General features: G+C 39.6%; 1 protein-coding gene across 10 annotated transcripts in view; it reads right to left on the minus strand.

Annotated features, from left to right (window-relative positions):
• Positions 1 to 2,180: 2,180 nt before the first annotated feature.
• The window catches only part of SEC31A (SEC31 homolog A, COPII coat complex component), a 59,897-nt gene continuing 34,820 nt past the window's right edge, over positions 2,181 to 27,257 (minus strand). For 5 of the 10 annotated variants that reach the window (XM_055588931.1, XM_055588933.1, XM_055588929.1 and 2 more), the window contains 10 exons: positions 26,641 to 26,786; positions 25,233 to 25,406; positions 23,086 to 23,262; positions 19,844 to 19,970; positions 17,871 to 18,212; positions 11,035 to 11,093; positions 9,476 to 9,736; positions 7,067 to 7,186; positions 4,429 to 4,500; positions 2,181 to 3,038 (listed from right to left, as the gene is read on the minus strand). In XM_055588931.1, the coding sequence (XP_055444906.1) occupies positions 2,859 to 3,038; positions 4,429 to 4,500; positions 7,067 to 7,186; positions 9,476 to 9,736; positions 11,035 to 11,093; positions 17,871 to 18,212; positions 19,844 to 19,970; positions 23,086 to 23,262; positions 25,233 to 25,406; positions 26,641 to 26,786 (1,658 nt within the window). In that variant the 3' untranslated portion in view covers positions 2,181 to 2,858. Of the gene's footprint in view, positions 3,039 to 4,428; positions 4,501 to 7,066; positions 7,187 to 9,475; positions 9,737 to 11,034; positions 11,094 to 12,618; positions 12,658 to 17,870; positions 18,213 to 19,843; positions 19,971 to 23,085; positions 23,263 to 25,232; positions 25,407 to 26,640; positions 26,787 to 27,257 lie in introns of all 10 variants that reach the window. The other 5 variants (XM_055588934.1, XM_055588932.1, XM_055588936.1 and 2 more) reach the window with 3 other exon arrangements.

The following is a 27,257-nucleotide window of genomic DNA, read 5'->3' on the forward strand; positions in this document are numbered from 1 at the left end:
ACCTGCCTGTGAGAGACGCCTTTGGCATCTGATGAACCCCCCTCTAGACGTGTCAGGGTTGATGGCCGGGAAGGCAGCCGCCCACCACAGCAGTGGAAAGACAACTGAAATAGGATGTGTGCACATGTAGATGTGCGTGTGCTGTGTGCTGCCTCTTTAGAGAAGTTTCTAACGAAGTCTCCACTACGGCCTTGCAGCCATTCTTACATGAACCCAAGTCCGGTTCAGGAAATAAGAAGTGTTTATGAGAAAAGCGTGAACCAGTCAGCATCCCTCCATCTTTCAGATAGGGGTTACACAGACAGCATACACCTGCTTGCCAGGAATCCCACTGCGTCTTTCTGTCCTCCCAGTGTATGTGGGAATTTTCTGAATCCAAAGGAATATATATGCTTGTTGGACTCTCAATGATCAGGTGCAGAGTGGTTGTTCCCAACTTCTTTCCTGCTGCCCCACTATTCCAATGAAGAACTGTCTCCATCAGCCGAGGGGCCCAAGGTACACTCACCCCACCCAGCCCAGAAGGTCACAGGCAGAGTGGAGGAGAGGAGCAGATGCATGTTAAGAAAGCATGTCCCCAGAGATCTGGTCCGTCTCCCAGCCAACACCCAGCCTCACACCCCTTTCCTTGTTTGCTTCCTTAAAAGGAAAACAAACTGCTCTTTTCCTATCATCTCCTGTTATCTTCATATTTCAGAAACTAAACAGTACTTTGGGCTCAAGTCTTACTTGCATCCATTTATACGAAACTTCTCCAGGCTTATTAGACATGTGGAAAAATGTCTCCATGGTGGGGGGAAAAATTACAATACTGTATTGAAAAAGGAGAGATAACAGCTGTTCAGAAGTTGGGGCAAATAGTTTTTTATACTCTTGTGAAATTTTTGGGGTTGGTCAGGGCCCCACTAGCACCTACTCCAATTTCTCATCTTTTGGAACATGCTTTTTTGTCAAATCCTGCCAACTGTGCCATCGTCAAGGTCATTGGCAGCCATAACACAAATCCTAACTGTAAGGGCAAAACACCAAGACAATTACTAGAGGCCAGCTTGCTGTTCTGATGGGGTCGTGGGCTGACACGAGTCAAGGGTCAGGTCTAGAAGTTCAGCTTGCCAGTTCGGTGAGTCGTAGGGCTGACTTAGACCACCAAACTCCCAGGAGGCGGAGGGCAAGGGAGCAGATACATCACCCTACTCGTGAGGCTCCAATGCTCATACATGCTATTGAGGTCCTCCTTTTTTTAGTTACAAAACTACGTTTATTTTTAAAAGCAGGGTTTTATGTCGTGAGCAGGGAATCCCAGCAAAGGCAATTAAGAGGGTCCTGCAAATTAATTCACTTAGGCTGCAAAATGCCTGGTAACTACTTAGTCCTTGAAATAGCATCGCTCTCTCCACAGTAGTCACACTCTTTACCTTCTAATTTTCCAACTCACTTAGGTAAAACTGCTTCAACAATGAAAATTATTAGTAATCTGATTCAAGAGTCTGTGGGTGCCAATGCAAGAGACATAAGAGACATGGGTTTGATCCCTGGGTCCAGAAGATCCCCTGCAGGAGGAAATGGCAACCCACTCCAGTACTTTTGCCTGGAGAATCCCATGGACAGAAGAGCCTGGTGGGCTCCAGTCCATGGGGTCGAGTGCGCATGCGCACGCACAGGCACACGCCCCCCTCTGTCTCAAACTCTTGGATGATTGATACCCAAGGGGGTCCCTAGTAAGAGTTACTCTGTCCCTCCTTTGTAACAATTAGTGAGGTTTTGTGAAATGACAGATAGCAATCTTGGATTATATTCAATTTAAAATTACAATTAAATTAAAAAAAAAAAGTCTGTGGGACCCTTACCTTTTGTTTACCACACTGTTCTTAAGATAGGTTACAATAAAATTATTTGACAGAAAAACTGGATGAAAAAATTGATTTGATTCAGGAAGCTGACAGAAGTTGAGGTTTTGAGGACTTCCCTGGCGGTCCAGTGGTTGAGACTCCGTGCTTCCCATGCGAGGGCGTGGGTTCCATCCCTGGTTGGGGAACTAGACGTGCACATGCTGAATGGCATGGCCAAAAAAAAAACAAGTAAAAGTTTTCTTCCTGAACTTAAACCTCAGAGATACAGGTAACTTTAAAAAAAAAAAAAGGTGAATAAATTTCTAAATATAAAATGGAGACAACTCAGTCTAAAAACTCAAACAGAATATTAAAAACATTTATTAATAGAAAAAAGTTCAATGCACTCTACAGAATGAAAAGGTTCAATCTTTTCCTATAGATACTTAAAGCCAGTGATCCCACTTTTCATTAGTATTTGCTAAAATCTGTGTAGCAGCTTCTTTTAGATTTAGTTATTTGTTCAAGACCAAAGTGAAGCCAAAGACACAAAAAATAAAACTTTAAACTGTGAGTAGCTGTTTAAAGAAAAAAAAAAGACTACATACACATAAATAGGATTACACACTTTAATCTGATCGACATGGAGGAAGTTGGGAGGACATGAAAGAAACTGAGTTTCGGCTCTGCGTACTGCATAACCAAAGGCTCCTTTTCCAAAGAGCAAACTGAGGTTTCAAAAACCAGATTTTATCAGAATATTTCGGGAAAGCATACTATGTGTAATCCAGGAAATCCATTTTTTGCAGGAAATAGGAAAATCATCACCGGCAATAAAAGATTAAAACAAAAGAAAGCACCAGGGTTTTGAGCAGGTCTAGTAACGTGAATACATCTGCAGAAACAACATGAATGGTTTTGACTGGCTGCTATGGAAACATGCTAAGGAGGATTGGTCCATATCTTATCATCGTTTAAAACATGTTTCTTTGGAAAAATGGCGATATTGGCTGAAAGTACAGCCGTCCTTTAGACACCCAGCTTGTTGGCCTGGGTGAGAACAACTTTGAGAACGGGCATAAAAGCGGAGGTCTCGCTGAAGTTGCTAGTGCTAACGATGTGGGTGTGAATAGTCAAGCCTTCTGAGTAGTTTCGGGTCTCGATGCTCCGCGCGATGTTGTGTAAACCGTTGATGATTGTTGGTGAAAGCTGAAATCAAGGTGGAATACAGACAGAATTAAAGGAGAATCTTCCATGAGACCCGCTATAAACATGAAACCCTGGCATTTACCAGAAGTTTGAAATAGACATTGAAATAGACATTATTTAAAAAAATGAATAAACTGGTGAGCATTTCTAGAAAGTTTCTCAGACCAAACAACACACAAGTTATAAAATGGAACCACGACACAATGACTTATGTAAGGAATTATTTACGAACTACACACAGATGACCAGCCAGGTATTTTCTTAGAGGAAAGCAGCCAGATCTCCTCCCTTATATTGGAAAGTTAATGTCTTTCTCCATTTAACAGCTTTAAATCTTCATTACTTTAGATATAGCCTCACCGCTCTGAAAGTGTTTCCTTTGTACATGAAGAAGTTAGAGTCTTAATCATGACATCCTGTAGTAGGCGCCCAATTTACTATAAGACCTTGTTGACAACAGAAACCCTGTATTCCTGGTCCACTTTCATCAGGAGGGCAACAGTCTTCGTTATGGACTCAATTTGCTCATTCTTAACTGCTTTTTATAGTCCTGTCATCTCTTAAAATCGTAAGACCTATAGTTGTTTTTCCTCTCCATATCATTACTTGGCTTCCATACTTCTCAGAGAAGACTTTTTTTTTTTTGGATCAGTCCATGGGCGACACCCCTTTCCACTGCTATAGTAATTTTCTCTGGTTGGGGTCTCATGCTAAATGGTTATTTTTATCTGATGGGACTGTGATATGGGGGATGGGGAAGAGGAATGCTAAAATGCAAAAGTATGAAAAACTCCAATTCTTTTTTTTCTCTCCAAGTGTTTTCATTAAAAAACAAAACAATTCTAGAGAGGCATGGAGAGGTGGCGGGACAGAGAACAGAAGACACAGTGTCTGCTCCTCACTGCTGACTGTCTTCACAGGTACACACACAGTGGCTACATTTGGCATTGCCTTTGGGTAACAGCTATTGTAAAAGAAAAGGGTCAGAGTCTTAAGACTACGAGAAAGATGACAGATTTGGTCTCTGGAAAAACAGAGTATCTGCCCACTCTTTGATTTCTTAATTCAAGGCACATATAAATATGAAGAGAAGGCCAGTAACCTTAGAGCCAATGTGGGCTAGTTAATATTGTTATAAAAAGGCTAAAACTTCTCTCTCTCACACACATACAGCCCTATGCCCTTATCCTCAATGACTGAAATGTACGATTTAGACAGAGCAAAGCTCAGTCTGTAGCCGTCGTGATCATTCTGCCCCCAAACACACTCCATACTACGCACCACACACGACACACGACGCGCTACCTATGACATGCAAGTGCTCATCCGACACATGACTAGCAACCAGGAATAAACGTTTATCATAAACCCTTCTTTGCCACGAACTTACCGTCTGTTCCCTAAGTTTATCGTACAGAAACTCCAAACGTTTGCTGGCATCATCTAGCTTCCTCTTGGTTTGCTGCAGAAGAGAAAAAAACCAGAGATGTTATATTTGAACAATAACTTTTATCCCAAGAACTTACCCCATCTCATTTCACTAAAGCTTATAATCATGGTGTTGAACAGCTTTGTTTTATAAAGAAATGCCAATACCTTACACCAAGGAACTTGAACAGACGATTAGAACAGAGAAGAGTTATCTATCGAGGCAGGCAGGGCCAGAGGTGTGCACAAGGGGACTCTGGCTGGATCTCAGGGGCTCTGCGACACACTTGAGGTGTGTGTGTCCAACTACACTACGTCCACAAGCAACAGCAAGGGCCACCTGGAGGCAGCAATGGGTCCTGCACTACAGAAAAGGAGGCCCAACAGTTACTGTGCATTAAAGAAGAATATTACGGGAGCTAGGAAGCAAACATATGGGTGAACTGTGGCATCTTTTTTTAACCTCAAGAATACACTCAATCACATTTGGGACATTTAATCCTATCTTATTCTGGGCCTTTAAAACTCCAAAAGAAGAAAATTATCTTCTGACATCTTAAGATTATTAAGAGGGAAGTGTTAAAAAAGAGTTCTTAAATTAAATGAGTCCTCCTACCCTTCTCCAGCACTCAGTATAGTGAGGGAAAACTAGTCTAAAAGTTTAAAATCATACTGTGATTAACTTAATGATCTACATTATGCCTAGAAGTGATACTATTTTTCAGTATTTATTGAATGCCTGCTGTGTGCCACGCTGGGGATGGTTTTGTGTCTCACGGAGCTCACATTCTATCGGGTGGGAAAAAGATAACTAAACAATACGCTGTGGTCAGATGGTGACGAGCAGCATGAAGAAAGTTCGCGGGGTGAGGGTGTGGGCGGAGTTGGCAGCACGAGGTGCTGAGAAAGTCTGGGTGGCTCACAGGACACCTGAGCTGGCGCTGCGAACAAGCGAGCAGGAGCCCTGCCGTTCTTTGGGGAAGAGCCCTGGGCAGAAGGGGCAGCTACAAAACCTCCGATGCTGACGCCCTCTTGCTGTGTTTGAGGAAGGCACGTCCGTATGTCAGAAGAGGAGGGAGGGAAGGCTGAAGCCATCAAGGACAGCCTTACAAACCAAGCCGTGCTGTAACGTTACTCTGTGTCATTTGGATTGAACTGAAGTGAAAATAAGAACAAAGCCAAGCCAAAAACATGATTTCGAGTACTGGATTAAAATGGACTTTTGTGGACGGTTCAAAGTCCTGGGCAGTGTCAGAACTTCTTCCTCAAATACTGACAGGAACAGTCTGTCTTTATCTTCTGCCTGGTCCTGGGTCACGAGAAAGGAGGTGACAGATACTGTGACCTGGAGGAGCTGAAGCTCAACAACAGTGTACCAAGTGAGGCCGTGCCCTATCGTCCTGCCAGCCTCTATTCACACTGACTCACGCCTGAAGGGAGACTGAAGTTCTCCCATTAGGACTGCTCCACTCTGCATGATGGTGACCTCTCTGCTTAGAGGTGTGCCAGGAGACAGTACACACCTACCTGTTTATCAGCTTCACCCGTTCTCTGTTCCTCACCTGGTCCTTCCATCACTCCCAGAATGCCAGGGGCTAAGGTTTATGTTAACTTTCCCCTGCCTTTGCCCTCCTGATACTGTCCGTACAGGGAACTGCTTTTCAAAAGACTAGCAGAAGGCGGCACATATTAATACTCAACGTCTGATGAAACAGCAAACCCCAGAGGCTGTGTTTGCAAGCAGACAACTGGCCAGTGACTAAATAAACATGATGCTTGTTGGCAGAAACTGAAATTTCATCTCGAACAAGACTGGCTTTGTGGAATTTTTGTTGTTGCCAATACCCAGACATCCTCTAATAAACTAAGTCACATCAGTCGCTTTGACTAAGAATATGATTCCAATATCTAAAACACTGAACTGTTAAGGACTCTGCAAAGTTAAAGATTGTCTATTTTTAAAAGCGTTTTTTTAAAGAGATGTTTTGATGTGGACCATATTAAAAGTCTTTATCGAGTCTGCCATAATACTGCTTCTGTTTCACCTTCTGTTTATTTGGCCATGAGGCATGTGCGATCTTAGCTCCCTGACCAGGGACTGAACCTGCATCCTTCGCATTGGAAGGGAAAGTCTGAACCACTAGACTGCCAGGGAAGTCCCTACTTCTAAAACCTTTAGACATACACTCTGAAAGAAACCCCAAGTCTGAGTTCCTTGTATTTTAGCATTCTGCCCTATTCTTGTGCCAGACGTGAGGTCTGCAGATGAGGTGCAGCTCAGGGGTTGAGAACATGAATTCTGGAGCCAGACTAAGTCTGAATGCTGGCTCTGCCTGGATTATAACTATTTTGTGCCTTAACTTCCTCCTCTGTAAATAAATATGACAAACCTACCTCCATGCGGTTGGTTTAAGGATTATATAAAGTTATATGTAAAAAGCAACTGAGTATGCTTTTATATGTAAAGCAAACCATACATAAATGCTAGCTTTACTACTTTTGTAAAAACTTTCAAAATACATCTTGTAAGACTTTAAGCAATAAATATAAAAGAGCTCCATAATGGAATCTTTTAATTAAACAAAATAAAAAACACATACAGGATCTGTGGCTGAAGAGAGGCAGCGCTGAATAAGATCCTCGAACGTGGTCTTTAGAATGAGGTGTTCATCTGGAATAGGCTTCTTGGTAATTTTTTCTGTTGGCAAAGATTGCACATGCTGGAAGAAATAATACCATTAAAATGAGCAGAAATGACCAGAAACTACCTGTATACAAAGTCCTGAATCTGTCATAAAGAGCAAACAACTAATTATAGATAGGCTATTCAAAATCAAACAAAAAATGAACGTGTGGAATCACCTGGGATAAGCAAACAGAAAAATCAGATATTCAATAGAAGATACAGGCAGTCTTCCTACACCTTCTATTTTCAAAAACAGGGTTGGGTATAAAGTATTTGTTTAATCACGGAACATACGTTGATCATGATTGTATACAACTGATGGGCAAGAGGACCATGCCAGTAAGAAACAAAGAACCAGGCATTTATAAAGCTGGCTGGTGGGGGTGACTGCTTGCTTTGCTTGTTGGCTCCTTGTTTATTCCAACAGTCTTGGAGGTTCGTCAACTGGTCTTTTATCCAACTGTGAGATTAAATCAAAGGTAAGAAGAGACCATGACCTAATTGAATGCATAAGATGGATAAACAAAGAAGGAATGTGTAAGTGCTTCAAGTTTTGATTGATTATATTCATTCGTAGAAAATATTAGGCAATTATGTACTAGGCACTAATGAATCAACACAGAAATAATGTTATCTCTCAGGGAGTTTACAGGCTAGCAGGAGGGAAAGTTTAAAAATGTCATAAGTGTATGCAAAACAGCAACTGTGGTTAAGCTCACATCATTGGAACCAACAGACACTCTAGCTGGGATTTAACTGAGGGGCAGGCTCTTTAAGGAAGTTTTATCAGAAGGTTAAGTAGGAGTTAAACAGGGGAAAAAGTGCATTCCAGACAGAAGAACAAGTACACAGGAAAGATGATGATACAGGGACTGAAAGGAGGTCAGCTTGGCGGGAGCAGAGAGACAGCAAAGAGGAGTAGGGGCTGAGAACTTCCAGGTAATATGAAAAATGTTGGTCCTTATCCTGAGAACAGTGGGATGTGGTAACATGTTAAGCCGATGAGCTAAGACCCGCGAAGAGATGGGTCACAGCAGATGCTGGCAGACCAGTGAGAGGCTCCTGTACTGCTGGAGACTGGAGACAAAGGTAGCATGGACTAGACTGGAAACACAGAGAAGGGATGGGAGAGAGACTTTACAGTAATATCAACAAGATGTGGGGATAGATCTGAAAACAGGTTAAAGGAAAAACAGTATAAAGATGCCCAGGTTTCTGGCTGGATTAATGGAAAGGATTACGGTGGTATTAATTGCAGCAAGACACACCAAAAGACAACTAGGTTTGGGAGGAAGACTATGAATTGGACTTTGGATATACTAAGTGTGAAGTGCCTCAGAAACATCCAAGTGGACAGGGAGCTGGGTATCATGGCCTGGCTGAACCACACACATCCATGGCACTCTCCCTCTCCATGGTAACTGAAGTTCTGGTCCAGACGAGTGTAGCATGAACTCCCAGGTCCCAACACAAATGAATGGCTTCACAAATGGCACAGACTTGTTAATCATGGAAACTAACAATGCATATTAAGTATATCTTCTTGTGAAAAGAAGCAGGTCCTCCCACCTCCATCAGAACACTGGAGTTTATAATGCTACTGTTAATATCTAAGAACTCTCTTAATAGCAAAACATACTCTTGTGGTAGACACAATCTTTATAAATTTGACTTCAGTGAGTCAAAGACAATGACAGAAGAACTAGTTTTATATACTTGGGCAGGAATTTATTTCATCTTATGTTGAACTGTGACCCAACCTCTTTATTTTTCATGAATAGATCAAGATTACCTTTTATGCCTAAGTCAGTTACATGGAAACCTGATAAGATTTTTTCATTACTGAGAGCCCTGCCAACTAGCTGCTTGTATGTGAAAAACAAGTATGAACTGATATCTCTATCCAAGGATATAGCTATATTATTAGCTCTTACACACATACAAGAAAATATCAAAGTCATTATATTTTTATTTTACATTTTAAAGGAAAAAACCCTTTGGAAACAGCTTCTGCTGAGCAGCTTTGGATGCCAATATGGATTCAATTGTGGCTACTGAGCAGATGAAATGAAATACTGCAATTGCAAAGTTACTGTTAACATATACTAGTAAATACATAAGCCCTTTCTAGAACGTTCGCATATGGCCATGTCACTGGAAAATACTGATAATGTGTGATCTTAAAAAAAAAGTTCTTTTTTACCTAAGTTGTCTAAATTGAAATCAAACTGAGATAGTAATAAAGGTATAACCATAAAAGTTAACACCTTGAAAAAGCACACTGAAATAGAGCCATCTCCCACTTCCACAGATTCACTGTTACCTGCATGGTATTTCCAATGGGAGCCCCAGGGGCACCTTCGATATTGGGCTTTGAAAACGACGGAGGCATGCCTGGTTGACTGAGGGGCTGCTGGATGCCACGGAAGGGCTGGCCCCCGGCGAGGTGTGGCTGTGGGAATGGAGCTTGGCTGGACAGCGGTACTGGCGCTGAAGGCGGCTGCAGCATCTGAGACTGGGGGTCACCCAAGGGGTTCATGATTGGTGATGTGATGGGAACAGGAGGCGTAAAGTTCTCAGGCATCTTTTAAAAGATGGACACAAAAGGCACCGAGAGTAAGAAAAAAATGATATAACAACATTTCCTCAGCTTTAAATACGGGAGTTAGCCATCTGCAGCAACATGAATGTAACTAGAGATTATCATACTGAGTGAAGTTAAGTCAGAAAGAGAAAGACAAATACCATATGACATCACTTACACGTAGAATCTAAAATATGACACAAATGAACTTGGGCCTACTGTACAGCACAGAGAAATATATTCTGTATCTTATGATAAACCATAATGGAAAAGAACACATGTATGTGTAACTGAATTAAACTTCGCTATACAGCAGTAATTAACAACACTGTGAATCAACTATACTTCAATTTTTAAAAATGAGTAAGGGAGTTAGATCATTCTGTGGTTAAAAAATTTTTTTAGTAACAGTAGAATACTTTTGAAAATGGATTTTTATGCAGAATCCTAGAGTGAAACGTAAAAGTAAAGTTAATCTGGCTAAGAGGGTTGGAGACTCAAACCTGGATCTCTCAGTCTCTCCCCTTTGCCTTCCACACTCATCCCATAATGGGCCAGAACCATGGCATTGTTGAAAGAGGATGGAGAATTATATTTAGCTGTACTGGGATAAGAAATGCCAAAAATGTGTGTGTGTGTGTCAAGCGATCAGATATACTACCCTTTGCCGAGACCATTAAGTGATACCTAACTTAGTGATCAATCACACTCAGAGTAGTGGACCAAGTTTCTGATTATCACTGACATAATTTGGGGGATTCTGTTCATTTAGTATCTCCCAATTTTATGTTCTGGCCTCTCATTACTGTACTTGGGGGACAGAAATCACTAGGAGTAAAGAAAAAAAAAGGAGAAAATGGCTTGCGATAAAAGAAGAACCTTATGCTATGCTCTAAATGATGCTCAGCTAACAAGGCTATTTCTTTTCATATCATATGTGATAGATAAAAATAGTCCAAAATATAATTACAAATTCATGATTACTGCTGGGATCCAAAACCAAAGTAACTCCTAAAAAAGAAATTCATTTGAGTAACCTGAAATTTTGTTTCCTACTCTTTGAAACAGATGTTGGGAATTTACATATCTTGTCTTCTAAAAGGGGTTTAATTCATACCACTGTACTGTCCTGTATTTTCCTTCCCTTCATGGATGAGAAGATGAAAGATAAAATACACGCATTAAGTACAGCAGTCAGTAAGCTCTGCCTTTAAAGAACAGTGAGTGTGGTGTGCTTCAGTGGCTACATGACTGAGAGCACATCTGGGGGCAACTGAATAGACATCTTTTTCTAGTACCTTCTTCTTCTTGGGTCCTCTGTTCAAAGCTGGCGGATCATTCCAACCATTCTGAGGACCTGTAACAGATAATAGAGAGCATTTTCCTTTAGAATCCTGGAAAGAGAAAACTAAATTGTATCATCATATAATATCTTCAAATTCTACCTTCACCCTGAGATAACTGTCACAAAAGTTTTACCAGCTGAGCTGCTGGGATCACCGTGTAGCCCTGGATTCACAAACTCATTATCGAACCCTCTGGTAATCAATCACAGGGCCCTGGCTTAGAAAGCAGGATATCTTGATATTACTCCTTTTAAAGGGAAATAGCTGTGCCAAATTTAAGGATAGTGAAGCTTTTATGTCTATATTGGTACATGACTTTCAAAGATCAAACAATTCTCTCCCAAAAAAGAAAAAATAAATCACCTGAATCCGCTAAAAAAAAAAAAAAAAAAAAGTTCCTGATATATTCAACACACACAAAAAAGAATAAAAGTAGCAATCTCCTATTTCCTAAGAAAGCAATTAAACATAAGCAATTCAGCAAACCCAAATCATCCGCATGGTAGAAACACTGTTAAAAAATGAAAAACAGCCCAACTACACAATACCAGTATGTTTTACTACCTTTGAGTTAAGAATTATCTTAAAGTAGAAAAGTGCATTCAAATATCTGTAGTAAGATTTTTTTTTTTCTGCTGCCACATACACAGAAAAATTCCAGGCTGGCAGCAAATGGAAAATTAAGCTACTGTCATCTTTGGTAAATTTTTCTCCCCCAGCCCCAGATCTCCCAAAACCTGTCATCTCAAAGTGAGACATGAACATCAGTAGCAGAACTCGTAAGGTATTGAATACTTAGCTGCCTTTATCTTTAAAGAAAAAAGGAACAAAACATGCCAGGAGTAGGATACTTACTAAATCACAACATAATCCTCTTACGTTTGAGTTTTGTGTATATGTAAAAGCAAAAAATTATTCTTCTTTAAACAAATTAAAATTCTTTCAGCATTTTACTTTTGCTCAATTGATATCCACGATATTAAATCACAACAAACTTGCTTCGCAAACCAAAGAACATAATGTCACAGAAATTTCTTTTAAAAAACAAGATTTTCTCCTAGCCAGCATGAACTCATTTGCCTTGATTTTAAAAACAGAATTACTTTTCTACACATTGACTAGGAGACAGAATGTCAAATAAGCCTCAAAACACTCAGAAGGCAGTCACAAAATATTAAACCACATGTTGCTATCCACTTAACAAATTCTTAAACTTCTGGTTATACACAAACTAATCATTCACGCCTTTCCCATCACATTCTAATCTTTCTTATATCTAAGACAGTATTGGTATAGCCTTGTCTTTATGTCTACATCCAATATACAACTTTTATGATTCAAAATCATTTGTGTCACTATGTTAATTTCATCAGTTCTAAGATTTGATTCAATTAAGAAGCCAAATTTTAAAAATGATACTGGTCAGATTTAGGATATCATTGCTTTGAAGTTCACATGCATAATTGTGAATGTCCATTCATTAATTATATTCAATGATTCGAAGATTTCCAAATATACATTCTGTAACTAATTCACCTTCCAATATAGATGCCTGGTCTTGCATTGACTGATTTTCTGTAGACAAAATGTAAAAGTCACTTAAACAGTATTATCATCAAAGACATTCTAAACTCATTTTCTAATTGTTTCTGCTCCCTCTGTCAACCTCAGGAAAGAACAAACTACTTTTGTAAGGGAAAAAAAAACTTACTTTTAAATCAAATCACATGAAATGGCTTCTATCTAATTAAGAAAGTCATCAGTTTGTGGGCAAAGCCCATTCATTTAAATGTGTCAGATCCAATTAGTTCTTAAACACTTTTATTCTCTTATTATGCCAGCTGTCTCTTTAAAGAGAAAATTTTGTTCCTTTCTACTTAAGATAACATTATTTCCCCAACTGTGTGCATGGATTGTTTTTCTACCATTTGATCAATGAAGCTCAGTAATATCATGGTGCAGGGAGGGAGGAGGGCACTGCCTAACATGTTGTAACTGGGTCCATTTTAGCATTATTTAAAGCTTGAACCCAAATCAGTTGAGGACCTTGCAAAAATGCAGATTCTAATTCACTAGGTACAGCATAGGGTCTGAGAGTCTACTGTGTCGGCTAGCTCCCAGGAAATGCCAATGCTGCAGGTCCAAGCCCTTTTTAAGTAGCAGGGTTTTACAAAGAAACGGGAGGGTTTCTGCCCTGTTGTGCAGACTTCAGCACTACACTGCTAAACATAATCAGCACGTTAGACAACCTTAAAGAGGGGGTACTACTTTGCTGCTGGATCTGGGAGGCCCCAAAGGCCTGCATTCTGGAGAAACTGTAATTTCTGGGGTCACACCATGAACGTAAACATAAACGGGATCAGGCCCAGTGACTGTGTAACCATCTCATATTGTCTTTTCTGTAAGAATACACAGATGTGCAGACTCTTTAGCACAAGTCTTCCTTAAAAGAACTGAAGAAGGTTCTGGCAGTGGACAAGAGGAAAGAAGGCTGGAAACTAAGACAGCAACTCCAAAATTGTCAGATATTCAGGGTGGGGCTAGGCCCTAGCCTCCAGTCCCAAGCGTGTGGTGAAGGTTCATAAAGGCACATACAACTCACAGGAATCCAACTGTCTTCACAGGAGAAGCGCCCCTGGTGCGCTGCTCGTGCAAGCGCAGAGGAGGGCCGCCACTATGGAAAACAGCGTGGTGGTGCCTCAGAAACTAACCCTGAATTACTACTTGAGCCAGCAGTTCCACTTCTGGGTATATACCCAGAAGAACTGCAACCAGGAGCTGAGCAAATATTTGCATCCTCCTGTTCACAGCAGCATTATTCAGACAGCCAAAACGCCCGTGTGTGGGTTTACAGTGGACAAACCAAATGTGGTCTATACGTAAGAGTGGATGTAAAGCGAAGGACCACCACGTTCCGTAAATAATTCAGCAGCAGCTCTAAAAGCTCTGAAGATGCAAATTGTTTGGTGATTTGGATTATTATTCAGCTTTAAGAAGGAAATTCTGATACATGTTACAAACATGGATGAATCTTAAAGACAGTGAAACAGCCAGTTACAAGAAGACAAAATTGTCTTCTAAAATGTCCTCTAAAAATGACTACTTACATGAGGTATGTGGAATATATATAGACAGAAAGTAGAACACTGGTGACCAGGGGCTGGGGAAATGAGGAGTTTTAAAGGCTGCATGATTTCGATGTGGGATGATGAAAAACTTCTGCAGTCAGTAGTGATGACTGTACAACAATGGAAATGCACTGAATGTCACTTAAAAATGATGAAAATGGTAAATTTACAGTCTATTTTACATTAAAACCCTTAATACATGCACACATACATACAACATATGCATATACATCTATGAAGCGAATAAATGCACCTAAATTATCAGTGGTCATACAAGGGTGGCAGAATTATAATTTTATTTTTATGTTATTTGAGCTCTTTCAAAATCCTACAGTAAAAAATAAATAAAAAACTAACTTAAAAATCGAGTGTGGCATGTCACTGGATACTGCAGACCCCTGTCCACCTCAGTGTAGGGGTCTGTCCTCCTCAGGGTCTTTGGGGAACACAGAACCGCTCGGCCTCACAGAGAGCCGTGGAGCTGCTCCCATCCATCCCTGACTCCTGCCTCCCCTGGGAACCTTCGCAGGTATAACTGGAAGAACACAATAGCAGCATCTGTGCAGTGGTTAAGGTATTTTTCAGTGGAAAAAATACTAGTGCCAATGGCATGGAGACTTCTGGCTAGAAGATAATTTGAGACAGAGAGAAAAGAGCATCCTCATTGACCATACACCTCCCCCTTCCCCTGTAAGCCGAGCATGTCGTGTTTTTTAAAAGGGGTAACAAAATTCAGAATTAAAATTGACAAAGAACGTATCCTTGTGGTCATTTTCTAACGACATAAGGTAAAACAGAATTAGCCGGAGAAAGGAAGGAAGGCTATCATGCTCCTTTCTGCTGTTGAAAAGGTTAAAAACCAGGTACCTAAAGTTTCTTGCCTTGAAATGTAATGATTTCCAAAATTTGGCCCAAATACAAATTTTATGTCCCAACTGACAACAGAGCTATGTGCAATTCACTAGACACGCACATACTTTTCTGCCTTCCTACCTCTGCCTGGAGTAATTCTGATCATAAACTGAATGGGCATTCAGTAAGAATTTACTCAATGAGTGTCGTGATGATTGCAGCATGAGCTTCTCTGAGTAGCAGGCACATCGCCTTGTGGTTCACTAACAGAGGTCTGAAAATCCTAGTGTCTATCAAGAACAATTTACCAGTGGAATTTCCAAGTCCTATAGAAAACCATGATATAATAATCTAAGATATACTGGAACAAAGGTAAAACTTTTAGTGACAATTATCTGTATAACCTAAGCAAAGTTTTCAGGAAATCAAAAAATAAGGTAAAGCTCTGTTAATTAAAATATAGAGACTATTAACATGCAAGAGATAACACAGCAGCCAGCTTAGTACATACTGAGTATTGCTTCTTCCTATTAGTTACTCTGCTTCTCAGCCAGGTTAGAACAGTTACTTTGCACATAAGCAAATACTTTATTATATGGCCGAACACACTTCAGCTCAAGGAGGGAAAAAATACCCATGCAAATAGTTGATTGAGATGATAAAGTAACAAATACTTAAAGCAGTGATGCTAAATGTTCCTGTAATTCCAACACTGATAGCTATTTCAGTCTCTTCCATCAGGACTAGCGTGTGCTCAGTCGCTGAGTCTCATCTGACTCTGAGACGTGACGGACTGTAGCCACCAGGCTCCTCTGTCCACGGGATTCTCCAGGCAAGGGTACTGGAGTGGGTTGCCATTTCTTACTCCAGGGAATCTTCCTGACCCAGGGACTGAGCCTGCACCTCTTGCACTGACAGGCAGGCTCTGTATCACTGTGCCAGTAGACCATCTGGTAAAGAATGGACACAGGCTCTGGAGACTGAGGGACCTGGGTTTGTGCCTCAACTTGACAATCATGACCGTGCCGTCATGAGAATGTTATGTAACCCTAGGAAACTCAAGCTTCCTCATGTCAATTTTTTAAAAAATAATTATTCCTATTTCTCATGGCTATGAGAACTAAATAAGAAAAAAGATGGCAAGCACTGGTACATGTCCAATGTATGTTCAATAAATGAGAGTTTGATCCCCCACTTCTCTGCACTACCTCCTTACTTGAGGATTTACTTACATCTATCTTTCACTCCATCTCTTATTACTCAACCATTCAGAATGGATACTATTTTCACTCATCCAGGTTTAAATTTTTTTTTGAACTTTACAACTGAACTAACACTCCTTTCTAAATATCAGTCTGAATTTTCTGTATTGAAAATTATATAAATTTTATTTGTGCAGTAAAGGGTGATACATATTGTATGAATTTTTGGTAGTCTGAATATATACCAAAAAAGAGAGAAAGAGATAATGTGTATAATTCTGGATCCATAAGACTTCAAGAAAAAAGTACTTCCTTAATAAATCTTATTATATGATAAGTGTTTTCAGTTATTAAAGCTACTGCTTAGCAGATAAAGAGAGAGAAAATTTATACTGGACTTCCAGGAGCAACTTTGGTATCCGACAGCAAGACTCACTCCTGTTTTGTCCTTCTAGTTAAAAGCCGTCAACTATAATCGGCAAGGGAAACTAATTTCAGTTACCAAAAGGCACAGAGCTCTAACTGTGAGTGAGATTTTGCGAAGTCACAGCTAACTCACTCTGTGGTCACTGTCCATAAACGTTTTCAAAGTATTAATGCACTCAATCCTTTTCATAAGCTTATGAGTATGTACTACTCTTATTATGAGGAAACTGAGGTTTACGTTAAGTTACTTATTCAAGATCACGTAACTATCAGAAAAGAGTGAAGCTGGGATACAAACACAGGAAGTCTGACTCCAAAGACTGTATTCTTTAGTATGTCAGTGGTTCTTAATCCCAATTAACTGATCTCTTTTTTTATAATACATACTTTATAGGCCCCTTTTATAATTCTAATATGAAGATCAGATAATGTTACCTACTTCTGAAAAATGAATATAATGCTTAATTGCAATGTGAGAGATAAAAAAAAATTTGTGCATTTCACTATAAAAATAATTTTAAATTACGATTTTAATTAGAAAATTTCAGGCAGAACTTGACCACTAACAACAAGTAAACTGCCTAGAAATTTCTGCTGTCTGAGAGGACAGAACTGTCCTAATGGAGAATCCCTATACTGACGTATACTGACTTTCTGCTGTCTTAGAGATTCTCTGTCATGAGTTCCATTCTTTTGCTTTTTTCCTTTCAGTACACATGTTGAGATCCTTCCTCACCTTTACAAATAAAATTACACAATGTGTATACCTACATTATTTAGTCTCTATGAACGAATTTAAGGCACAAATAATTTTAAAAATTGAAAGTTCAGGAAGAACACAAGAGCACAGGTCTACTCTGGTAAAGAAATTAGTGTCAATTAAATTTAGCTCCAACCAGCACATCTCTTGCCAACTAATTTCTTACCGCTTATTTTAAATTCAACTACAGATTATATACTCTTTACTCTTTTAAGGCACTCAAGCTTTCCTTGCTTAGCAACTAAAGTTTATTATGGCAAAATCACATTTTGAGAAATAGTTATAGCATCTGTTGTAAAATTCAATCAATACCTCATGTTGCCCAGTTTACAGTTAAATAATCCCCCTCCATCCACCCATGTGATCATGAAATAACAAAGGGGTGGGGGGAGCCAAACCAAACCCCTTTCAAGCGCAGACCTGTTCTTTGGGATGCAGGCAGCTCACTGGCAGCAGGCAGTGTACCTGTTGTTCCAGGAGGCAGTGCATAAGCTGAAGATGTTGATGGAGCTCCTGGCCCGCCATGCTGGAAGGAAGCTCCAGAGGAAGGGGGAGGAGGGAAAGAGGCGGCAGGGCAGGAGGTAGGTGGAGGGGCCTGGTGCGGTGCTGGGTACAGCTGGGACTGCCCAGAGTAGGAAGCAGCAGAAGGAATGTAAGGGGTGTTAGGGTAAGCATTTGAGGTGGAAGGAGCAACAGGATGCTGAGGTCGATACATTGCTGACCCCCCTGTTCCGAAGGAATACTGCTGGGCGGGTTGATAAGCTACACCAAGGAGAAGAAACAGAAATTTTAATTAGTTACAAATTTCATCAGACAGCAATGGAAAATCCAAGTGAACTCACTCTATGGAAATTTTCAATTCTTCTAGTAACAGTAAGTTACAACCAAACATTACCCACTTAAAATAATGTCATGCTTTTGATAGTCCAGCTGCCCTAACTATATCAAAAGTCACTGGACCCAATATTTGAACCTTGCCATTTCCAGATTGCTGCTGGCTATGAAAATCAAAGGATTGACCCTTTTCTGGGACTTCTATGCCTGTGAAAAGACTGCAGTGACATCTACTAGCCACCAGATGGAGCCATGCAGGAATGACACATCCTAAGCACACTCCCCTTTACAGTGAAAGTTAAGGGACCTTGGTGGCCACTCAAGATCTCTCCCACCATAACAACTGCAGCGTGAGCACTACTATTGTGAACCAGACTCCTTCTCCAACATCTAGTAAAATCATAAGCTACTCAAACTCCAGGCTTGAGCACAGTTCCAGATTAACAGGCAACTCTCTATGATCCCTGACAATTATATTTCTTACAGTATACAAAGTTGGTTAGTAAGATCAGGCAGTCAACTAATGTTTTAATACAAAGACTGGAACTCAAGATACCATTACCCTTTTGAGTGACCAGGCCCAGAATGTGAACCTCCACAGAGGGAATCTAATAGAACTGTGCTCAGTCTACTCTGAAGACAGACAGCACTTTCACACTGAGCACTGAGTGAAAAGCTGTATCAAATTTATATTCATGTTAAGTAAGAACATACATCTTATTAGCACAGAATATCCTCATTAAGATCAGTTTTTGCTAGGCAATATCGTGTTTTACAGTAGTTGGTTATACAATTTTCTCCTTTTGAGATTTTCATTTTTGTTTAAATTTTAAAATAGTGATGATGTTTTCCCTTCCAAGTATAAACAGTTTCTTAAAAAAAAAAAAAGAAAGCCAATGGAGAAACATCATTCTTATACATTTGTGAAAAGTCACAGAATATGCAAGGCCTGAAGGTGAACTACACCGGGCACTAATGAGGGCCAGCGGAGGCTCAGTGACTGTAACAACGCACCACCGCGGTGCAGGGTGTCTGGGTGGGGGAGGCTGTGCACGCAGGCAGGAGGCATACTGACACTTTCTGGACTTTCCACTCAATTTTGCTGTGAATCTACAACTGCTCTAAAATATGGTCTATCCCTTAAAAAAAAAAATATATGGAAGGTAACCACAAGAAACATCCCTTGGAGCCATTCTTCCAAAAGTGGTTTGCATCATCTTGACTAAAGGAAAAGTATATGTCACCAAAGAATTTCCAAAATTCTATTTTTTTAATGCCAAAATCATGGAACGACTGACTCTCTAGCAGGCTCAGGAACGGGAGGGAGAACCCACTGTTCGGAATGCAGTGACATGGGCGCTGTTTCCCGGCACGTTGGTTCAGAACGCCTCTCAGAGAAACCAAGTTTCTCTACATCAAGGACTCAAGCCCGACACTGAATGGCTCTTTCTTCACTTGTTAAAACTGGTTTGATCATGGCTTTGGAACTCCAAGGTGAAGAGTCACGACACTGGAGAACACATGCTGCTGTGACAGGGCTTCGGGGTCACGCTACTTACGCTGTGGCTGTGGATAAGGTGGTACCTGGGTGTGCACATGAGCTGGAGATGTGGGAAGCTGGGGGGCGGCAACATTTGGACTAACGTTTCCATGCATTACGAAGCCTGGAGGTGGAGGATTTTCTCCCTAGGCAATGAGAATATGGTAAAAAGGAGGATTACCTTCGGAACCAAGAATCTTACCAGATGGATTTATAATCTCTGAAATGAAATTTTAAAAAAATTTTATGCAAAAAAAAGTTACATTCTATGCATACTGATGTTTTCTGAGCAACACGTTGTACGTGATTTAAAGATTAGACAGGTCCAAAGTAATAACAGCGATGAATGGCAAGAGATGCTACAGCCTCATAAAATAGTATTGATGATATTTATAAAAAGTCACTAGGATTTTCCATCTCTACTAAATTCCATCCATATCTAATGCTTTGAAAAGTAAGTATACATGCCACACGGGAATTTTTTTTTTTCTTCTTTAGCATTTCTTGCAATGCTAAAAACAGGGGGAAAAAAAGAAAAGAATAAAAGAAAAGGGAAAAAATCTTCAGTGAAATTAGATTTAAACCACTGATAGAACCCTGGTTGATGTTTTTCTAGTTCGAGTCAATTTAGAACTGCCAAGGAAGAGGAGAGTGATAAGAAAATAAGTTGTGCTAAAAAAAACACACAAAAAAACCTATTTCTTGCCTCCCAAAAGCACTAAACTGCAATAAGCAGACAAACAGATGGGGGTGGGGAACTCGAGGTGGGTAGAAGATACATAACTACATACATATTCAGGTGAGCAGAACTCTGCTCAAAGAGGGATAATGAAGGATATACCTGTGTGTCAGAGGGAGAGGCTGCAGGTGGATGGCTGGGAAGGGCGGTAGGAGTTTTGTTACTCCAGGTAGTGACAGTGGGGGCAATTCTAACCTGAATTGAACAAAGAAATACCAATCACAGAACATAAAAAAATGAAAATGTTAAAAGAAGAAAAAAAAAATCCCTGAAGGCACTAACAGGCAGATGCAAAGCGAAAAAGAGCAGCGAGACAGCAGCGCACACTAGCCAGGCAGGTGGTCTCAGGGCAGCTGGGATTCCAAAAGAAAACACGCATTATGAAGAGGACAGGCAGAGGGGACAGCAGAAAAATCAATACGGAAACTAAATCAAAGCACAAGAACCATGCCATTCAAGTGTCAGGAGTAAGTGGAGAAAGGTAGGTTCTGTAAGTAGGGAAAGAAAGAAGACATTCCGGGGGGTTTGGGGGGCAATTATTGAGAAAAAAGAGTCATTTTTGAAGCAGTAATTGTATTCATGCTACGATTGTATCTGTGGACATACTGCTATATACTTCCCTTTTCAGGACTTCATTAGAGCTACAAAAATCATGTTAGTTCTGTATGAGGCTTAGAGTCATACAATCAGAGAATATTAAAGATCATCCCATCTAATCCCCACCGTTTACCATGGAGGAAAAAACAAGGCCCAGGGAAATGAAGGGGCTGGCTGAGGTCCAGAAAACTTGGGGTGGTGGAGCTTGGGCTGATTCCACACCTGCTGACTCCCAGCCAGTGTTCGCTACACTGCACCGTGTTGCTTATACCCTGGAGTCCAGAGGCTTTCAAAATCAATTTTTAAAGCCATCAAAATATTTTTTGTCAAGTAAATCTTTGTAGAAACTCAATCATATCAACAATTAGTAGCCAAGATGTGCTGGTCGCAGTAAGAACTCCTGATGTGGCTTCCCTTGCATCCTTTTACTCCTGCTTGTGAGCCTTCCTTTAAAACCACAAGCCACTGCCCTTATTCAGCACACCATAAGCTTTAATCATGAAAAACTACTCTCAGTTCATGATTGAATTTGTTTTCCTTTTCTTAAACTAGTGGACCACTAGGTCAAAGTATAACAAAAGTCTTTTAAGGTTTCCACATTTTCCCTGAAAGACAGATGAACTCGAGGACTCAGGGAGTAAACCTGTCTTCTCCCAAAGAAGAGAATGCCTTACTTTAGTGCCCCGAGAAGTCGAACTCAAGGTGCTGAGCTGAGGAGTTCTAATCCTGTTAACTACTACCTAGCTGATAAATTCTTAAATTTGTCAAATTTTAAGACAAATTCATGTCTTAAAATCCTGATTAGTGACTGGCTTCTCCACCACCTCTCAGCTTCCCAGCCATCACCTGACGTGCCCTCCCTATGTAACAGGTTTCTAAGACTAGCAATGAGAGTGGGGAATTTATTGTTTTGCCTACCAACACACCCTCAACAGGGAGAATACAGGCAAGCTCTTAGATTTGTATTTGTCAAATGAATGAAAAAAAATCAAAGCAGAGTAGTATAGATAGTTATAATTATATTCAAATGTAACCAATCTTGATTAAGTACCAAGCAAAAGCATAACTGACAAAAAAGCATGAATCTTTTTCAGTTTTTAAGGTTTTATGCTTACTTTTGCTACAACAAAATGTAAAAATGACTCCATCAATTCTACTAGCAATCTGTTCTATTTTAAAATGGGCAGAGTACCTACTAACTTGGTTATAAATCAAGACTATGTATTACTTATGAAAATAAATTTTATTTAAGAATATGAAGGTTATCTGGCCTGGAAATACAAGTTTCAACATGGAATAGCAAAAGACAATAAGAGGCCCCATTTTATACCATTAACCATTTGCTAATTTTTATTTAATAAATAAATGAGTTAATTAATAAACACTTCGCACTGCCCATGACCTACAACTTCATAAACCTTTGGTCATTTGCTTTTCTCTTTACAAGTTGTTAAAAAAAAAAAAAACAACTTGGATTCTGCATACTCTACTGTGCTGATACAGAAGACACAGAACACCCACACTAGTGACTCAGAAAATACACCTTAGAAAAAGACTATTTTCTAAAAATGTTTAAAAAAAAAAAGTAACCAAGTCACCCACAAAATTGTTCTCATTTTACTTACAGTTTGTTAGATGAATCAAATTGTAAAAATTTCAGATGTACATGTGCAATATGTTTGAGTGATGGAGAAATAAGAAATCTCCCTAGCTTAAACTATATCTAATTTATCAATTATTTGACTAGATTAGAGGGATAATTTTTAAAAAATGTATCATAAATGCTACTTTCAAGGACAGAAAAACTATAACCATTAAAACAGTATGTTGTCTACAGTTTCATCACAGGCCTCTTCCCCAACAAACTAAAACCACCAATGTGACATACATAAACGTTCCTACTTAGTCTGGACCGTATCACTCACATGGGGATAGTATTGTTGAGCTGGAACTCTTGGCATCTGTGCGTGGCCAGCACCAGGTCCAGGCCTGTTCTTGGGCACTTGATGCCTCTCATAAGGAATTTTGGGTGATTCCTGTTGTCCTGGTATTGGATCTCCTTGTGCTCTACAAAGTCTGTCTCGAAGCTGTACAATATTTGGCTATAAGAAGCAATGGAAAAAAGCCAAGCAAATTATTAAAGAGTTCACCCAACTAAATATGACATATTGATCTTAAAGTAAGCATGATCATTCATATGATTTTTGTTCATATGCTGTGTATTACACCACAGGCTCTGGCACATTAGAGTTTGACATCACGGTTTCCAATATTCAAGACTGGCACCAAAGGTCCATTATACACAGTGTCACCTGTCATTTAACTGAGGGAGGCGTTTGAATCCTGCCTGCCGCACGGCAGTACCAAGACTGTCACCCATCATCACCGCGCGTTTGTCGTCTTCTTGTAGTGACAGATGAATAACGCTCACAAACCACAAAACCACAAAAGTTGAAAAGAATACAAATTTGTTTCTCTGTAGGGCAAAAAAGGCTCTGAAAGAGAATCAACTGCTAAAGATAGTGATGGAAGAAAATGGTGATCTATGTAAGAGATGAAAATTAATTAAAACAGAGATGCTTGAAATAAATTAAGAGTCAGATGTTAAATTCAGGGCAGCTCACATGGATCTACAATTATATGGATCTCCAGTAAGTGTGAGTTGACCATATACATATGTTAAAATGTTTTAGCAACACTTCATTTTAGTATCTAAAAATTATACATTTCTATAAATTCATTAAAGGTTTAAAGACATCACTTAAACTCTGTGGGTATACTTAGGTAAACTAGTCTTTTATGGAGAAGAACTATACCATAATGATATTACAAAGTCTCAGAAAATATTCTCCAGAAAATACTAAGGGTATACTGATATATATAGTAGAAGTAATGTCAAAATTAAAATTTTTACACAAAGAATGTTCTTTAAAAGTCCAAAGAAAAGCATGAAGAATAATGTATATAAAATGTATGTGACTATAAACAGTATTAAAAATGAAGAGCTTACTTCTTAGGCTAGAAAATCTAAAGGTCTTAAGACAAAGTTAGTCTTAAGATTAAGGGTCTTAGACCTCAATATAATAATGAGACTCTATTAAGTAGAAAATCCTATAAAACTATTAAACCAAAGTAATTATAAAGATTTTGTTTCTACTCCACTTAATGTTCTCATCAACAATTAAGATGTGAGCTGGATCCTACATGTGAGTGGATATAAAACCAACTGGTGTCCTACCTCCACAGTCCCGGGACACGGGTATAAGTATTTTTACTCAATGAAATGTATTGATATGCCCTAGAAGAGACAAAATACTGCAAACTAAAAAATTTGTCAAAAACTGAATGAAGTTCAGAATAAAAAGATCAGAAATAAGAAAAGGCTCAAAATTAAGCTCTAGCAGATATACAATGCAGAGTCACTTGTGAGTTTGGAAACTCCCGCAGGGAAAGGATTTTGGCAATCCTAGTCATCACTACATATTCAGTCGCTTGCTGAACTGAACAATATGAAATGAATAACTGAAATGAACAAATATGAACAAGGCTGAGTTATTTCACACCAAATAAGGACACTAAATTATGTGTGCAATGTAGTGTTCTCTGCCTTGGATACTTTAAAAATATACTCGCCTATAGACAGCACCACACTGAAATAGCGTATAGAATGAACGGATACATTATTACCTGGAGTGTCATTTGTGGGGATTTTAAAATCACAACCCCAATTTGGTTAAGTATTAACATTTATAGCTTTTCAACACAGAAGACACCTACAAAGAATCTTGTGCACAGAACCAGCACTTGGCTTAAGAAATAAACTGGTTCTTTTCCTACTCATTTTCCTCAAATACTATGCCCTTAAGTACAAAGGGAAGAAGACTCTCTCTCTCTGACGTAGCCTGCATACACCTAAAATTAACCTTGAAGACTCGTCAGTAATATTCACCAATAGTTAAGTGATAGAAACTCAAGTGCTCCAACTAGTACATTTATGTTTAATGCTGTGTGCTATCTACTGAACTCACCTTACTCATACATTAAAAGAAGAAAAATGGCCACTTCTAATTACCTGGTTGGTGTTTTCAGGAAGAAAAGCCAAGGCTGCAGCAATACTGCCTTGGGCTGCCAACAAATTGGCATACTGACTCATTTTCTCAGCCAAAAGAACTCCTACAGTATTAGTGTCCATGGCTTGGGTGAGTTGTACAGCTTTTCGCAGGATGACAACTTTCTCAATCAGATCCTGAATGAGAAAAAGAAGGGGGAGTGAAAGAGAATTGGACAATGCTACCAAGATGTATACTGAGAGGAAGCAGGAAAAGATAAGGCGTTACGAACAGCTCCAAAGCCTACCAAAGTACAGTGTTCATTATCACCAATATTTAAAAGCTCTAAAGAGTGGACGACCATTTAGGTAACTAAAAAAGCAAGGAGGAAGAAGGTCTTCTACACGTGGTTAAAGTACAGGTTGCCATCTTCTCCTAAACATCCTTCAACTGCCAGATACTTGTCTTGTGAGTTAAAACAGGCAAGTATCCAAAATGAAAGTGACAGGCACATGTCCGAAGGCAGAAACTGGGTCCCAGGAGGTAGAAGAGAAAATATTATACTATAAAAATAGTACGAGTTGACCTCCAAACGGGCTTAGTATTTCAAACCCCAAGTTTCTCACATTGCTCTCCAATACCCATTTCAACAACGGAGAGCTATGCATCAGGTATAAGGTACAAGAATATCCCATCTGCCCTTCATAAGTACACCAATCCAATCTTGAATTGTGGGGGGAAAAAAGTGTTTTCTCTCAGAAGCACTTAGAAGGAAAAACCTTGATTCCTACAAGACTTTTGGTTTCAGTAGTGATCTTTAAAGCCACAAGCCTACTAAGAGAATCTCTGCTGAGAGAAAACAAACAGACTGAGATTTCTTGGGACTCTGCTGACTAAATGGTTAGGGGGAAAAAAAAAATCTAAATATACAGTTACTCAGCACCTGACCACAGTCCCCAGACTTTTTTACTTTCTCTCTTGCCGTGTATTAGTGCTACATGGGATTCCGTTTATCTCTTACACTCATTTCTCCTGAACCGTGAAGACAGTCTGCTGGTACGGAGGACTCCTCCCACTCCTGACCCCATTGGGTTTCCCGGCCCAAGGCAGACAGGATCCCTGGAGGCAGAGGAGGAGCATGAGGAAAAGAGGCAAACTGGCTTCCCCATGCTCCTGCTGCTTACTTTCCTCACTATCATATTCCAATTTCGTCCTCATAGACAGCTGCATTCCCAGTTCACTATGCCATCATCTCAGACGTTGCCCTTCCAAATACAGCAGTAAATCCACATAATTATCCAGCCAAAGAACTAAAGTGTAATTAAGTAGGGTGAAAGCAGTGAACACCTGGAATAAATCAGTCTCTAGAACATAAGCAGGGGTGAAAGACAGCACTAGAGAGGAAGCACCTTTTGTTTCAAAGATACTAACCTGGAGGGACAAAGGACTGCTACCATCTTGAGCTTTAGTCCAACATGCAATTAGTTTCTCTACATTCCCTGCACAAATGTAGCAGAGACAGGCCTGAGTCTGCAGGAGGCTATCACCGTCACTTTCAAGTCTGGTTCCCAGAAGATCTGTAGAGGAAAACAAGTAAGTTTATACACAAGGCACTCTGTGTACAAGGTCATGAGCTGCCCAGCAATATTTTCAGAGGTATGGATCAAACTTTATAACCATTGAGTAGCAGGCAGAAATAAAATCACTGTCATGTAAATATTCAGTAAATACTTACTGTTAAATTAGTGGTGTGACAGATTATATATAATAAACAATTTCACAAGATTCTATATCTAGCCATAGAATAAATTTCTCATTACATTAGAAAAAATTAAAAGTGGGAACAATATTTGAACAGAAAAATCCTAATGAACATTTAACTGCATTTTATCTTGTCCAGGTACTTTTGTAAGCAGTGGACTAAAATATGGTGCATTTGGAGTAAATATCAATAAGTAGGACTATGCTGAATTATTTATAACAATAAAGTTAATATCTTATAATTTTTCTATTCTCATATACTTTCAAGGTTATTCATTTTTATACCA

Source organism: Bubalus kerabau, chromosome 7 (genome assembly GCF_029407905.1).
Source record: "Bubalus kerabau isolate K-KA32 ecotype Philippines breed swamp buffalo chromosome 7, PCC_UOA_SB_1v2, whole genome shotgun sequence".
Classification (NCBI taxonomy): domain Eukaryota; kingdom Metazoa; phylum Chordata; class Mammalia; order Artiodactyla; family Bovidae; genus Bubalus; species Bubalus kerabau.